The following is a 16,489-nucleotide window of genomic DNA, read 5'->3' as shown; positions in this document are numbered from 1 at the left end:
ATATCTCTTTTGGGGATTACCCTGACTTCTAATCTGTCTTGGCACAAGCACATTACAAATATTGCTTTCTCTGCATCTAAAAAACTTGGTTTTCTTGGTCTTGGTTAAAAAACTTGGGTTTGAATGAGAAAATACAAACATGATCTTCAAGTTTGATTGTGATTGTCTTGTGTTGTTGAATCATGGAGAAGATGGGCTGGGTCTTTGTTTCCACATCACAGCCAATCCCCACCAGTCATGATGGAGGAAACAACTTGTGGGTCAGCAGTACATTGATGAAGAGCCTGACATTTGAAAATGCACCACTCACTAATCATCAGTGAAGATATGAGGCACAAACTGGGCTGAAACATAGAACATTCCCACATAATTGTTTAAAATTGATTGACATGGTCTATAAGAGAGTTTAACTTTGCAGAAAGTTAAACACTGATCACTCCTGATAAGATTAAAATGCAAATGATTGAATCATTGGTTTTTGAAGAAGTTGAAAGGGAGGGGCCAGGGTGGATCATCTGCAATGGACAAGCTGTTCTTTTTAAACTTTGTGAACCTCTGAAAAGTCTTCAGGTGGCACCCACCTTTTCCAAAAGTGCATCAGAAACCCAGAAAACATTTTTAACATTTTGTGTGTTTCTGTTGCACTTTCCCCTAATTTGAAACAAAATTTGATGTAAATTCGCTGTTCAGTATGATCGCTCATTTTAAAATGTGAAAACAGCCCACATAAATGACTTTCTGTTCAGTGTATGCTAATTCTGACTAACTGCAGATAAACAGGTGATTCACGCTTTACTGTGTCTGGATGAGTTGCCAAACTTGGGATATGTTGCAACTCATATGACACCGTAATTTCATGAAAATGTGAATCACTGAACTTTTTTGATCACACCTTGTATATAAACATTAATTGAATGCAAAATATATTCCAATGTACAAGTAGCAATGCTGGGGTGTGTAAAATGTAACAAAATTGAACCTAAGCTGACACTGGTATTGTAGATTACTTGGACCTGGTGACTACAGTATGTATAGGAGACATTTTCTTATGTTTTAATATTTTATTTATATTAAAGTTGTATTTTTCTGTTTAGTTACTTTTTTAAAAAACATTTTGTGGGTTACACATTTTAATTTATTAATATTGAGAGGCGTAATCCTGACCAGTATCTTAAGAAGTCAGACTTCCTAAGATACTGGTCAGAGTCTCTCCGAGCACATGTTTATCCAGAAACCATTCCTGTGAAATTAACTAAAACATGTTTGCTTCTGTTAGTCTCCAAGAGTGTAAATATCATCTTCACTCTTTTTTCACTGGATATCACTGCTGCATTTGACACAGTGATCATTTGTGCACTTTTACTTCTGCTGTGGGCTTTCTTTTATATTACCATGCCATTTATGAGTTAATCAAAGAGATTGGCAGAAATTTTTTTTCTACATCTGTGTGCCAGACCAGCTTGTGTGTATCTGAAAACAGGGTCTGCTTATTCCCATTCATATGTAGCCACACACAGTTTTGATCTTATGCCAATGATATCTTCTTGGCTTTGCCTCTTCCCAGTGAAGCACCCATTCATCCATAGCACCAAGTCCTTACAAGACTTTCTCTTCTACATTTCTTATTTTGGCCTTGAAGTAAATTTCCTCCAAAACCTTCCCTCACTTTACTGGTATCTCCTATTCCCATTCATGTCAAAATCCTCTCAGTATATGTTCCTCCAATCAGTCAACACTCTAGGCATACAGATAGCTTCAACCACTGTTTTCTGCCACTGTTCCAATGTGCGCATCCGTAGCCAGGTGGGAAGGAGCAGCAGTGCGTAGCACACACTTCTTGATTAGACCGGGGTTCGAGTCCGTCACCACCAAATACGGAGCAGGCGGAAAGGTCAGGGAATGACCACCGCAACAAGCAATATGGCCTTAGTTGCTAATGCTCCAAATAACAATCAGCCACTGTTCCAAACTACTTACTGCTATTTTACATCCCCTTTCAGAGTATAATTGGGTGTATCTTATCTACTCTTTTATTTCAAAATCTGCTTTGCAGTCAATGATATCTGAGTATTTATATCTGAGTCCATGCCGAGATGGACCTACCTGCCATATACCCTGATATCAACTCTCTGAGAAGATTACAGCCATTTTTTGTCTGTTGGGATTATAAGTCTGATCTCTTCTCTCTTGGATAGCAAACTCAACCATCAGTGAACCAACCATTATTCACTGGATGATTCCATTCTTAAGAAGTCAGACTTCCTAAGATACTGGTCAGGGTCTCTCCAAGCACATGTTTATCCAGAAACCATTCCTGTGAAATTAACTAAATCATTGGATGATTCCATTCCAAGTCTGCCTACCAGAGTGTCACTCAGTCTCTAATTTACGTATTGAGAATCGTCAAATTTTGATTACACACTGATATGTTCTGCTGTTGTGCTCTCTAATGAATATCATCTGGATTTGGACCAGTTGTTCCCAACATCTCTTATAAATGAACAATACTCACTTTTACCAAAAAAATTATTTTATTTATTTATATATATATTTTTTTGCTTTTGATCTTACCATCTGTAAATCCCTCTAGCTTGTTTGAATCAGCATATTTTCCTACCTCATAGTCAGCAATAAAAGTGATTATGAATATTTAAAAAATAAATCAAAATTTTTCATTTTATAGATAGGAATTCCATGTGGTCAAAAATATTGACATTATTGAGTTCTAATGTCAATATTATGTTAATTTATTATTTGTGTTTGCAGTTGGTACCTCCGTAGCCAGGTGGGCAGGAGCAGCACAGTGCGTAGCACAAATTCTTGATTAGCTGGGGTTCGAGCCCGTGACCACCAAATACGGAGGATGCGGAAAGGTCAGGGAATGACCACCGCATATCCCCAGAGCAATATGGCCTTAGTTGTTAATGCTCCTACAAACCAAATAATAACAATAATAATAATGTTTGCAGTTCTAAATTTTTACTTGAAAATTGAGTCCCATATTTTTAAAATTTAGACCATGATATGTCAAAAACGTTTTCTTCAGGTGTACTTCCATTAACCTTCTAGTATGCCTGCTGGTATATTTACTAAACCAAAAAGAAAAAGAAAAGAAAGAAAGAAAAGCCTTAAAAATAAAATAGAATTAAATCAATGTAAATTTTGGTATTATCTGATATCATATTCGGTTTTATTCTGAATATAATACTGCATCATTAATTATTTTTAGTGGGAGAAGTATAGCCATAGAAACACAAGAGTGGATACCCGGTGCATTAACATGCATGGGCATCCACTCCTGTGTTGATTTTCTGTCAAGTTTTTGTTTTGGCTCTGATTTTTCTCACTCTGTGTCACTTTGCATTGGAGAGTATGGTAGTCGGAAAATGTTTTTGAATAACAACTGCTGTTACCAAAGGTATTATGTGTTCTTATTATCCAGTAAAGTGCCAGAATAAAATTATAAAGTGCACCATTTTCAACTTTTTTGTCCCCTCCCCCAAAAAAAAAAAAGAAATATGTAAAGCACGTCGCACATGCTTGCCTTCTAAAGATCAATAAAGTGAGGTCTTGTTACACAGCAAAATTAATTCTAGATCTAAAATGAAATACTAACAAACAAGTAAGCCATATTTTACTTGTCCTGTAATAAGGAAGAATTTATTTATTTATATTTAAGTAATTGTATTTTTTATAGGATTATCACAAATAATTATTTCCATGCCTATAATCAGTTAAAGTGATTAACTTATAATGTAATGTGACCACATACCCACGAACCATATTTTTTGTGTTTGCAGGTTATTGCATATTGCGGTTTCATTTTATTGTGCCATTCAGTTCTTTTTGTTTTTCATTATGATGCTTCCATTCACATATTGTGCTTATTTACTAGTAATATAATTTATTTTTCAGTTTAAGATGAATGAAGATGAAGGAAGTGATCAACCTTGCTCACATTCATTGTCTTGTATCTATACATTGGAAACAAAGCTACTGCATCAAAATGTACTCCAAACCTAGAATGAAATTTGTGATGACTGCCACTTTAAATAGTGCAAATTTATTTAACTGTTTAATGGTTTTACTAATTTTTTTGGAAATGGTTTAGTCCACAAGCATTAAAGGTGGTCATGTGTAGCTATATTTTTAAGTATGTAACTTTACCTTTCAGCCTGTTAATCATGAAAATACAAATTGTTATTAGTTGAAAAGTTATTTTATAATAGGTTTTAATGTAAAAATTTGTTTACTAGATTTTCTGTGTTCATGGTGGTCTGTCACCATCCATCCAAACTTTAGATCAAATCAGGACAATAGATAGAAAACAAGAAGTTCCACATGATGGTCCTATGTGTGATCTCTTATGGTCAGATCCTGAAGGTAAGCAAAAATTTTTTTCCCTTCTTTGATAGGGCACTTTTAGAAAATTCTTGATATTGAATTTTGGCGAAAACTTTTCAGTCCAAAGTAAATTATTATTTGACTATTCAGATATTTGCAGAAACAAAACTGTCTGTTGTTACTTCCTTAGTAGGTTTTGTCTAAAATATATTATTTATCAAGAATGCTCCAGCATTTTTATTGAAAGACAGACTATTTATGTTACTGCTAACGGCTGGGCAGAATCCACTGATGATGAAGTGTAATTGGATTTTGAGGACTTATTAAAAAACAATTGTGAAGAGCATTAAAGCAAATGAAAAAGTAATTTTTATGTGAAACAAAAGATGGTGTATTTAGGAGAAGGAAAGGAAGGCATAAATGAAATAAAAACACATGTCTTCCTTGTTTGAAAACCTTCCTTAGTGGTGGCTTATATAAACGTGATTAAAATTTTTCCAAAAAAAATATTTTGGGAGGTGATGGTGAAGAGAGAGAGAGAGACATACTTGTTATGCTTATAGGGTAAATGCTTGATTTAAAGGGTGAAAAAAATATGACTGTTACCAGAGTACCACCAGAGTCGCAGTAAATTTTCTTCTACTTATTATTTTCTATGTATCAACTATTAAAGTCAACATAAATAAAAGCATGTTTTTTATTGTTTTAACTTTTTTTTAGTGTTTTTTAATACATACATATGCAAATTGTTTAAATTTTCACTTATATGGTGTGCACATGATCTTGAAAAATAACTTTTGATTTTAACAAATACCCCCTTTATCTATTAGTCCATAAAATTGAGTGTTTACTGTACCTTTTTCAATGTAAAAAAGGTATAAGTGTAAACATATTACTTGGTTAACATTGTTTCAAAGTTACATTGTTCAAAAACTACATCTAAGTCTTGATTAATGTTGCTGCCTTTCCAATGTTACATTATTTCCCTTGGAAATGTTATATAGCAGGAGTGGGCAACCTTTTTAAATAGCAGACCAAATAAAATGTCAGTGAGGTACACGCGGGCCAAATGTTTTTTTAACTTTCCACGATTTTTAGGATTTTTAATATGGTGTATAATGAAAAAATTGTCATAAACAGCTTTGTTATTTATTATAATATTTATACATACCTGTACATATAATTAATTTTATTAATAAAAAAAATGAAATAAAAATTCAAGATAAAATTGCAATATTTTATTTTTGTAATATTTAATGAGAGATTCGATACTGTTTATGTTTTTTTATCAGTGAATTGCTATCTGGATCGATATTTGTCATAGCAATGCACAGGGCATTTTCGAAATTTACATCAGAAATTTGGAACCTGTACTTGGATTTTATAAATGTAATTTTTGAAAAAAAATTGTTCACATCTGTATGTGCTTCCAAATAATAACAGAATTTTCTTTGCATTATCGTTTCACGCTCTTTTCAACTGTGGAAATTCTTCTCAGTTTAAATTTTTATAAAATTTGTATTGAGATAACCAAAATTTCACTTTCTTCGGCCGGCCATTTATTATATATATTTTGAAAATGACCATGAGCCGGATTTTGCCCACCCCTGTTAAATAGTATTGCCGCGTTACTCCAATGTGCTAAACTACATCAGTGATCAGTCATAGTAGTTGCATCCTCAACAGCATTCTTGTTGCCCACATTTTTGTGTTATTCTTTTAGAACAGGGGTGGGCAACCCTTATAAATGGCGGGCCAATAAAATGTCTGTGAGGTACATGTGGGCCAAATTTTTTTTATCTTTCCATGATTTTTAGGATTATTAAAATGGTGTATAATGAAAAAATTGTCATATGTTTTATGTTATTTATTGTAATATTTATACATACATGTACATATAATTAATTTTATTAATAAGAAAAACGAAATACAAATTCAAGATAAAAATACATTTATCCTAACAGAATACAAATAAATTCCAGTAACAAAAATTGCAATATTTTATTTTTATAACATTTAATGAGAGATTCGATACTGTTTATTTTTATGAGTGAATCAATTTGTGGATCAGTATTTGTCGTAGCAATGTGCAGAGTATTTTCTAAACTTACGTCAGAAATTCCATTAATTCAAAAATATATATAATAAATGACAGGCCATTTATTCTATATCTTTTTAAAATGACTACAGACCAGATTGTGCACGTTCGTGAGCCGGAGGTTGCCCACCCCTGTTTTAGAGTATTCTGTGTTATTTTTTATAGTTGTCAGAATCTACTGCATTTCTTGTGGTTGACAAAAGAGAGTATTGCCTCTAAGATTCTCAATAAAAAAAATAATAAATAACAAAGGGAAGCAATCACTTAGAAATGAAATGGACATAATTAAGTGCCTAAAGCTGATGAACATGCTGCTCACATTGCAAGGATCTGCCTTAAAGAAAATACAGTACGTTCTTGTTAAGTAGATATTGAATTATTTGAAATGCAATGTGTTTCAAAGTTTACACTGTTCCCCCACCAACAATATATGGTTTTATGTGTATTTTAGTATGGATTATTTGAAATAAAATCTACATTTACAATGAAATTTTAAGTCTGAATTTGGTCCAGCAACTTGTGAATAGTTTGTATAATTCACAAAGACTGCCAAAACCCTACAAACAGACATTGTAATAATGAAAACTTGCTAGTGTCTTGCAACATTTAGTATTGTTAATGCAGTATATGGCATCTTTAAAATTTGTATTTCTATTCACTTCCCTAATTCAAAATCACAGAGAATTCACATAATTGTCACTTGTATTACAGGTGCACATGTAATCCAATTTGTTTACACTGCAGGGGGACAGAAAGAAAGAAAAAAAACTGAAGATTAAAAAAGAAAAAAAAAAAAAAAAGATACAAAACATGAAATTTCCCAATACAAGTATAATATATATTTTCAAGTGTTCAATTTGAAGACAATAACAATAAAGCCACTTCACGGCAGGGAAAAAATACTTTCCTATTGCAGAATTTAAAAAAAAAAATTTTAATTTCTTCTTAAGGAATTCACAGTGAGTAATATGAAAACATTTTCATTTTCTTGCATGTAATAACAAACTGCTGAGTTTTATTTTTGCCACCATAATAGTCATGCAGCTCAATGCATACAAACCGGACATGCTGTGTTATTTATTATGTGTAATTGCATGAAAAAAGAGCGTATTCATATTTTGGTATATTATTCACTGTTTAATACTTTGTGCAAAAAAAGGGGGGGGGGTCGACACTTCTCTCTTCTAACACTGTCACTCATTTAGTACACTTTTTAACACAATGATTAATTACCCTTGCTAATTACAGCTACATATGCTATTCATAGAGCAGCTGAGCAAGAGCACAATGTGGGTATGTAGAGCTTTAAAAATATGTTTGATTAGAGCTTTGGTTATGTGGATTTAAATTTTTTTTGTATGCATAAGTTAAGTTATGGTATACTTGCTTTAGCTGGATCAATGCTCGTTGTTTGTTATTTGGTTTTTAGGAGCATTAGCAACTAAGGCCATATTGCTCCAGGGATATGCGGTGGTCATTCCCTGACCTTTCTGCATCCTCCGTATTTGGTGGTCACAGGCTCGAACCCCAGTCTGATCAAGAAATGTGTGCTACACACTGCTGCTCCTGCCCACCTGGCTACGGAGGCACCTGGATGAATGCACCTTACATCATTGTTGTAGAACTGAAGCCTGCGGTTGGAGTTACTTCAAATACATAATGAGCTAACTGTGTGTGTGTGTGTGTGTGATGGAGTATAGGGAAATACTCTGCCCCTTTCTTTATCCTTGGATTAAAATCAGAATGGTATATAAAAAAGAATACAATAGATCATTTAAATGGAGATATGACAACTTAAGTGAATCACAGTTTCTGATTTTAATACAACAGCACATGGGGGAAATAATCCTTTCCTCTATACCTTGCCATTAACAAACCAGAAAGGGATATAAAAATATACTTTACTGATTTTTATTCAAGGGAATATGGGAGTGAATGCATCTTTCTTACATTATATACTTGTATTATAATGGGAAAAATTAAATTATTAGATTAAAAAGTCTTTTATATATATATATATATATATATATATATATATATATATATGTATATATATATACAGTGGACTCTGGTTAATCGGGGCAGCCGTTTATTTGGGGCAAATCTTAAAAAAAACAGAAAGCAATCGAGAAAATAGGTTTTACTTCACTTAATTGGGACAGCATGCCGTTTAATCGGGGCAGAAGACCACAGCACTGGAGATTACCATACGATTGTCTCCGACAGTACCACGTGGTTTGGTCGAAATTCTGGAGGTCACAACCATAAAACAATAAAAACGATTAGCAGTCACCTGTTTATTGTGCTTTTCTGTTAGTGAAATCTATCATAAATGGACAGTAAACTCTATCTTACTGAATTTGCGATAGTGCAGACAGCTGGAATTCTGTGGGTTATTATGATGAAATGTGTTTACACTTCCATGAAATCTTCAATCATATAAAAAAAATTAATTTTCCGATCTTCTCTTCATTCGTATTTTTAAAGCTTTGTAACTCGTTACTCGGTTCTCACTTGCACGTATTGTTTTCATATGTACATATTACAGTACATATTAATTATTCCGATTATCACGTATATTCTTCCGATTTTCACGTATTTTTTAATTGGTAAGGTAATAAAGGGTAAATTTGTGCTTAATATATCTTTGCTTTTATAGCCTGTGGATAATATTCCTCCTATTTTCACTAATTAGAATCGCTGTTTAATAGAATTAAAATTCAATTCACAAATGTGATCACAATGACAGGTGCTTACTGCACATAGTATAGTGAGCGGTACTTTACTATGTTCAGCTCGTTGTAATGTGATTTGATTGTACAGTGAACCAATTGTAAAAAGGGGGGGGGGGGTACATTGCATTTTTAACTATTTACGTGAAACTTTGAATAATTGGGGCAGCCGCTTAATCTGGCCAAAATGCACTAATCCCGATGTGTCCCAAATAACCGGAACGGACTGTATATATATGTAAAATTTTGCAACTGTAATCAAACATATTTTTCAGCTGTACTCAGACACTGGGTACCTTTTACTCTCTGCCACTCTCAACTGTTTTAAAGTGACACAAACTGATCACCACCTTGCATAGTAAGATCAATTCATGCTTAATGAAGTTTGCTAAGAGTGATAACAAAAAAAAGAGAGAGAAATGTCTCCTCTCCTTAATATGGATTCTCTATCTCTCTCAGATATGTACAATTATACATAATAAACAAAACAGCACATTGCTTCTATGCATTGAACTGTATAATGGCATAAAAAACAAAATGTAGTAATCTTATTATCACATTCAAGAAATTTATTGAATTTCTTCACAGCACGATTTTTATCTTCTTTCTCATATTGGCTAAATCAACCCATTAACCATATATTCATGTTAAATAAGAATTACAAAATTTCTGCACTGTGTTAATGAGTGATTAAAAATTTCTTTTGATTGATTGACATTGACATGTTCCAAAATTGATGTGTTTTGTTCCCTTCAACTTTGAATTAACGAGGTTTCGCTGTATGTTTTAGATCAAGGAAGAAGAATGTAATAAAATAAGAATGAAAAGAAGATAAATGCAGTTAAATGCTCCACCAATAGCCTTGTCTAATTTAGATAAAAAAGATAATAAAAATTCTTCACATTTGTCAATTAATATTGCTATGCTTGTTCAATGAAAGCAAGTCCAGCCTTCTTATCATCTGTAGCTTAAATTTATTTTATTGTTAAAATGTATTATAAAAATTTATGTTGCTACTTGGAACCTCAGTATCTTATTAAAATCATAAAATTAAATAAATTTTTGTAACTGTAGAAATAGTTATAAAAATTAATATATGACTTAAATGTGACTTACAGCCATTTGTTTTAGTAATCTCTCTCTCTCTCTCTCTGTGCGTGCGTGCGTGTGTGTGTGTGTGCGTGCACAGTTATCATTTTCACATATAAAAAAAAGCATTCTTCTGTATATGAAAGAATTTTTAGCCTTATATGTTAAGAAAAATGTGTCACTTGTACAAGAATGTATATACATAAAAGAGGAATTTACCTCAATGCTTTTTTTGAAGAATACTTTAACACAACACACTCCTGAATTCAATCAGACATAAAATTATTTCTTAATGGCTTCCTTCCCTCAAAGACATATGAATGGTCCTTAGCTATCGATCCGCGATTGATAGCTAAGGTCCCCCAACCTAACCACCAACACACAACTCTAAGGGTGCCTCTGTAGCCCGGTGGGCAGGAGCAGCAGTGCGTAGCGCACGCTTCTTGATTAGACCAGGGTTTGAGCCCGTGACCACCAAATACGAAGGATGCGGAAAGTCAGGGAATGACCACCACATATCCCCGGAGGAATATGGCCTTAGTTGCTAATGCTCCTAAAAACCAAAATAATAACAACTCTAAGTGCCAGAAGACATTATGTCTAATAATGAAATTATTAAAATGATTACGGCTTATAAAAGTTAAAATAATTTAAATCAATTTTGAACAACTTCCTTCCTAGAGTGGACCGGGACTTTTTGACAGTCTGTCTTGGTCAGAGGATAGAAATAACACGAAGTAAGTTAGTGGGAATTTCTAAAAAATTTGAGATTATTTAATATCTTGGTGCATGCACGAAAATGATCATAAATCCAATATGAGAAATGGGTGGCATACATTAATGGAATTCTTGTGTAATTTGATTTCCAGAGTTTCAGTGATTAATAATTTAGTGTTGTTCCGCTGTATACTAAGTATTTTGGTCTCGTAAAATAAAAGGTGTGATTTTTGTTGACGGCATGAGAAGCTAATTCCATTGCAACTGCCCTAGTCGCACATAATGAATCTAAATGTTGTTTCACCCTCACATTCATCATACACCGTATCGAAAAACATTCCCTACATTAAATGTTGTATACTATGTCATTTATCTGTGTGGAAAATGACGAAAGGATTGATCGATTGCTTAGTTCGGTATGTAATTTTCGAATGGGTCTAGGCACGATTTTAAATTCCGTATCCCTGAAAAGTCTGTTAGGTTGTTTGTGCCATTGTTCTATGTACTGAATGGAAATAAAGTACTTCTCGGCATTATTGCTATTGACTAAAGTTCTCACTGAAGCTTATTTTTAGCTAGTATTTTAATCTGGTCAATGATAGAAAGAGGATAACCTCTATTTAAAAATCTATCAGTTAGTGTTTGGATTTCATTGGTAACGATAAATCTGATTTTGAATACTTATATGCTTATAATAGATCTTTTGTACACAAACAGATGATAGTGGTTGTAATGAAGGAACGTGCCTGTATTTGTCAGTTTTCAATAGATATTAAATTGAATACTATTAATGTAATGTGTGAGTGTAAAATTTAAGAAATTAATGATTTTGTTTCAGATTCTGTTTCAAGTGTGAAATTCAGTCTAGGGTAAAAAGGTACGCAGCAGCCATTATCAATCCACTGCAGGACGGAAGCGTTCTCAACAATTCATGTTGAGGAAAATGGACCATGACCTGCCACACTGATCCGGTGCGGGTTGGCAGTTCAACCGTATTTAGCAGTCAGCGGCTTGAACCCCAGTCTAATCAAAGAGCTTGTGTTACTGCACTCCTGCTCTTGACCACTCAGCTACGGAGGCCCTCAGTCTAGGGTGAATGTTATCAAATGAATGTAAGATATAAGATATCCTGAATAGCACTAGTGTTAGTGATACATAGAACATCGTCCAAGTATCTCCCATAATATCTAACTGGGGGTAAAAAAGGGTTCAAAGGTTCAAATATACACATTCAGTTGTGGAAAGGTAAATTTCTGATAGATCCCATTGGTAACCCAAAAATTTGTTAATATACTTTATCGCAAAACGTAATAAAATTAGCATCAATTAGGAATTTAACCAAATGAAAAATTTCTTTAACACATTGACTGCCACGTCGGACATATACTAGTGTTCAAAGAAAGTGCATCACCCCTTAAAATTGTAATTGTCATCCGAAAAACGTAAGTATATGGCAATATTTCTTACTGATTGCATTAGATAAGATTGATACACGTAGGTGATGGTGTAATATTGCATCAGTTGTTACTTTCAGTTATATAAGCACGCTCTGCAAGAGTTGCAGTCATTCCTTGCTTGTGTTAGGATGGCGACACGTGCAGTTGATGCCACAAAGAAAGAGTGCAATTGTTGCTTTACGTGAGGAAGGATGTCCTTCCCATCATATTGCTTATAGAGTGTCTTGTAATCAGTCAACAGTGAGCAGATTTCTTTCCAAACTCAGGAATACTGGTTCGGCTGATAGGAAAAAAAGGAATCGGATGCAAACGCGTCTCTACGCTAAAGCAGGACCGCGTTTTGAAGCGCTTATGCCTTAAAAAGCTTCTTCGTCTGAACTGAAAAGAGAATAGGAAGAGCATACAGGAGTGGTAGCAAGTGCAGTAACAGTCAGAAGATGCCTCTTCAAAAATGGACTTGTAGCCAGTCCTAAGGAGCATGTCAAATGGACCCCCAAACAGTGGAAGTCAGTTATTTTCTCGGATGAGAAGAAATTCAACCTGCATGGCTCTGATGGGGGACAAACAATTCGCTGTAGACATGGTAAAGAATACCATCCAGACTGTATGGTGTCTACAATGAAATTCCCTACCAGCGAAATGATATAGGGATGCATTTCATATCACCTGCAGTTTATAAAAGGTTCCATAAATGCCAATGGACACTTGGCTATATTGGAAGGCAAATTGCTGCCAACCATTAGAGACCATTTCAACCTGCCAAGTAACTGCATCTTTCAGGATGACTCTGCTCCTTGTCATTGGGCGAAAAGTGTTGTTGTTACTTGGTTTTTAGGAGCATTAGCAACTAAGGCCATATTGCTCCGGGATATGCGGTGGTCATTCCCTGACCTTTCTGCATCATCCGTATTTGGTGGTGACGGGCTCGAACCCTGGTCTAATCAAGAAGCGTGTGCTATGTACTGCTGCTACTTCCCACCTGGCTACGGAGGTGACAAAAAGTGTAAGTAGGCACTTCTGTAGTTACTTCAGCTTCATTTCTGCATTAGAGGTTCAACAGTAATGTGTTTACATTTGTTACAGGTGAAAAAAAAATGGTTGGAAGAATGGTCCATTACAACTCCTAGCTGGCCAGGAAACAGCCCAGACCTGAGTCCTATAAAGAATTGTTGGCATCATGTGGAATCTGCAGTTGCCAGAAAGAAACCAAAGTCCCTTCGTGAATTTCAAGAAGTCATAATTCGTGTTTGGAACCACGAACTATCAGTTGATTATCTTCAGAAATTGATCTTGTCAATGCGTCGACGATGTGCTGTTGTCATCAGGGCTAGAGGCGGTTCAACTAAATATTAGTTTGCACCTGGTTAACTTTTCATTTTGTTTTCCATTTAAAATGATGAACTGATGCAAATTGAGGGCTTCTGATACCATTTCAGCCATAATTATCGTGTTTACCAAAACTGTTGTATAAATGTTGCAAATGCTCATTTTGGAATATTTTGAGAGCACCTGTCAAATATTACTTAGCTTTGCCTTAGTTATTTATAAATAGTTCTTTTGTTTATATTTCTGTTTGTGATGCTAGTCATTAATGTAACATACCATCGCGAAAAGGGTTAGAAATGTGAAATTCCTAGGTGATGCACTTTTTTTGAACACCATTGTATATTGCCAACACCCCCTGTTTCAGTGTGAGCTCCATCGGCTGTATAGCACTGACAATTGTTGGAAATTTACATTATTTTTGAAAAGCTTGTCCTCCGGTGATACATGTGATGAATTATATGATTTTTACAATTACAAAATAATGTTTGGTGTTGTCCAAAACACCCTAAGCACATGAAAGGCTGGCGAATATAGTCTGGGCAATACGTAGACATTCTTTTCCCCTTTCTGCTAGCAACTGATCTTCCTTCAGACTTTTTCAATTTTGCGTAACAAAAAACGCACATTCTTCTAACTTTCTTGTTGTTTGCATGAATTTTATATTTAGTATATGAGTATTGCCACATTTTGGCTTTTCATGTTTCTCTTTCCATTCTATATTTAGTAAATCAGTAACTGTCTCTTCCCAAAAAGCTTCTTACTTAATATTTTTCGTGTGGCACTCTTGTATACCACGTGTGCATTGACAAGTGATATACCAAGTATATATTCTGTCGCTATTTTGCGATAACACTTTATCCCCTTTCTTAGTGTTGTGGCATATGAATCCATTTGGTCCGATGGATCAATGCCTGCTTTTCCTTTATTATATGCTAGAATGGGAAGTGGGTTTTTTTTTTTTTTTTCTGCTTCTTTTCATCTTCCTTTACTGGTGGAGGGTCCATCAACCATTTCTGGGGCTTTCTTTGTTGTCAGTAGTCTCACATCTTGAGCATCTCGCCACTTTAGAACAATATTTCCATTTTTTTCTTCCGTGGCGATCATCTCCCCTTTATTTAGCTTTGAGAACATGACTTTGTTTGGCATAAATTTTTTACTCGCTCGTAGCATACCAGCAACATGAGTTTTTTGATGGTAGCTTATATAAAAATTGTGTACATACAAGATGCAATAATTCTTCGCAGACCTTTTTAACTAAATCTATGGATTTTCTATAATTTTCAGATTTACCTGAATAAATTTTACTTGACCAGGTATATCCTTCAGTGGAATGTAACTTGAACAGCTTGATTCCATATCTGTGCACTTTATTTGATATATATTGTCGGAATATCAGCCTGCCCCTCCAAGGAATAAGAGTTTTGTCAGTGACGTAATCATGGCTGGGGGAAAATATTTTCTGATATTTGAGCTGCAAAACATCTGTCGGGTGTTGTATCTTACTGAGTCTGTCCCCTGGAATGGTGGTTTCATTGTCTGAAGAGTGAATGGGGCGTAACAATTCAAATCTGTTGCGAGACATAATTTTTGTTACTAAGTTATTTTTATAGATAGGTTTGGTTGACCAGTAAGATGCAATACTGCCCAATCTTACTAGTCCCATCCACATAAGAAGCCCGAAAAACTTTCTTATCTCATCAGCAGTTGTTGGAACCCACTTTTTTAGATGACTGTACTGCAAACCACGGGTACTCTGAATTTTCTGTTCAGCACATCTGTTTGTTTCTGTTCCAATGAGATTTATGACTTCTTCATCAAAAAATAATGAAAATGCCTCAAGATGAGTAATATTTCTTGATATGTCTATTTGCAGTCCTGATTTTCACGTGAAATCAAATCTTTTTTGCCGTCCTTTGTATTCAGTCCATTCAATAATTTTGTTTGTTTCAGTCGCTTCAATCTCTGGTTCTTCGGTCTTTTCAAATTGCTCATCAGTGTTTTCTTCTGCCATCCAGTCTTGAAGCACTTCAATATTTTCTGGTATTTCAGTATCTCCTTCATTTGAAGAGATATCCCAGTTTTTTTTGTTTTTTTTTTTATGAGAACCCCAAACATGAGAGGTATTATAACCTATAGTACTTACTACCGTGCTTGGGTTGGAGGTTGAGAAGACGAAAGAAGATATTTGTTGATATTGGACTTGAACTTCTGTAGATTGTAATTTTCAGGAAATACGTATGAAGGAAGGTTGTTCCAGAAAACGGCAGTTAAATGAATAAATGAGGAAGATGAAAAGTTGGTTCTGTGGGTTTGAAGTTGGACAGTAAATGGATGTTGGCTGGTGGCGGCACGTGTTCGGACTGTTTTGAAAGAGAGAGCGGGAATTATAGAAGCCAATTCAGAAGAACAGTGCCCATGGAAGTATCTGAAGAAGAGGCATGCAGCAGAAACAGTGCGTCTATGAGAAAGTGAGTGGAGAGACTCTGTTAGAGATGAATCATTAATTAACCTAACTGCCCTCTTCTGAATGGAATCAAGAAGCCGGAGAGAGGTTTTGGGGGCACCACCCCAGATGTGGGAACAATATTCCATGGCAGGGTGGATTTGCGATTTATACAGAGTGAGCAGCTATTTGGGAGAAAAGTAACGCCTAGAGCGAAAGAGAAAACCAAGTTTTTTAGATGCAGAGAAAGCAATATTTGTAATGTGCTTGTGCCAAGAGAGAT

At 34.7% G+C, this 16,489-nt stretch overlaps 1 protein-coding gene across 3 annotated transcripts in view; it reads left to right on the top strand.

The window, feature by feature from the left end:
• Pp4-19C (protein phosphatase 19C) overlaps window positions 1–16,489 on the top strand; it is a 135,382-nt gene that overhangs the window by 72,592 nt on the left and 46,301 nt on the right. For all 3 annotated transcript variants that reach the window (XM_090370864.1, XM_090370866.1, XM_090370865.1), the window contains one exon: window positions 4,257–4,383. In XM_090370864.1, coding sequence (XP_090226990.1) covers window positions 4,257–4,383 — 127 coding nt within the window. The remainder of the gene's footprint in view (window positions 1–4,256; window positions 4,384–16,489) is intronic.

Source organism: Mastigoproctus giganteus, chromosome 3, assembly GCF_048544385.1.
Source record: "Mastigoproctus giganteus isolate SK-2022 chromosome 3, ASM4854438v1, whole genome shotgun sequence".
Lineage (NCBI taxonomy): Eukaryota > Metazoa > Arthropoda > Arachnida > Uropygi > Thelyphonidae > Mastigoproctus > Mastigoproctus giganteus.
This window is presented reverse-complemented; position numbering and strand designations above follow the sequence as displayed.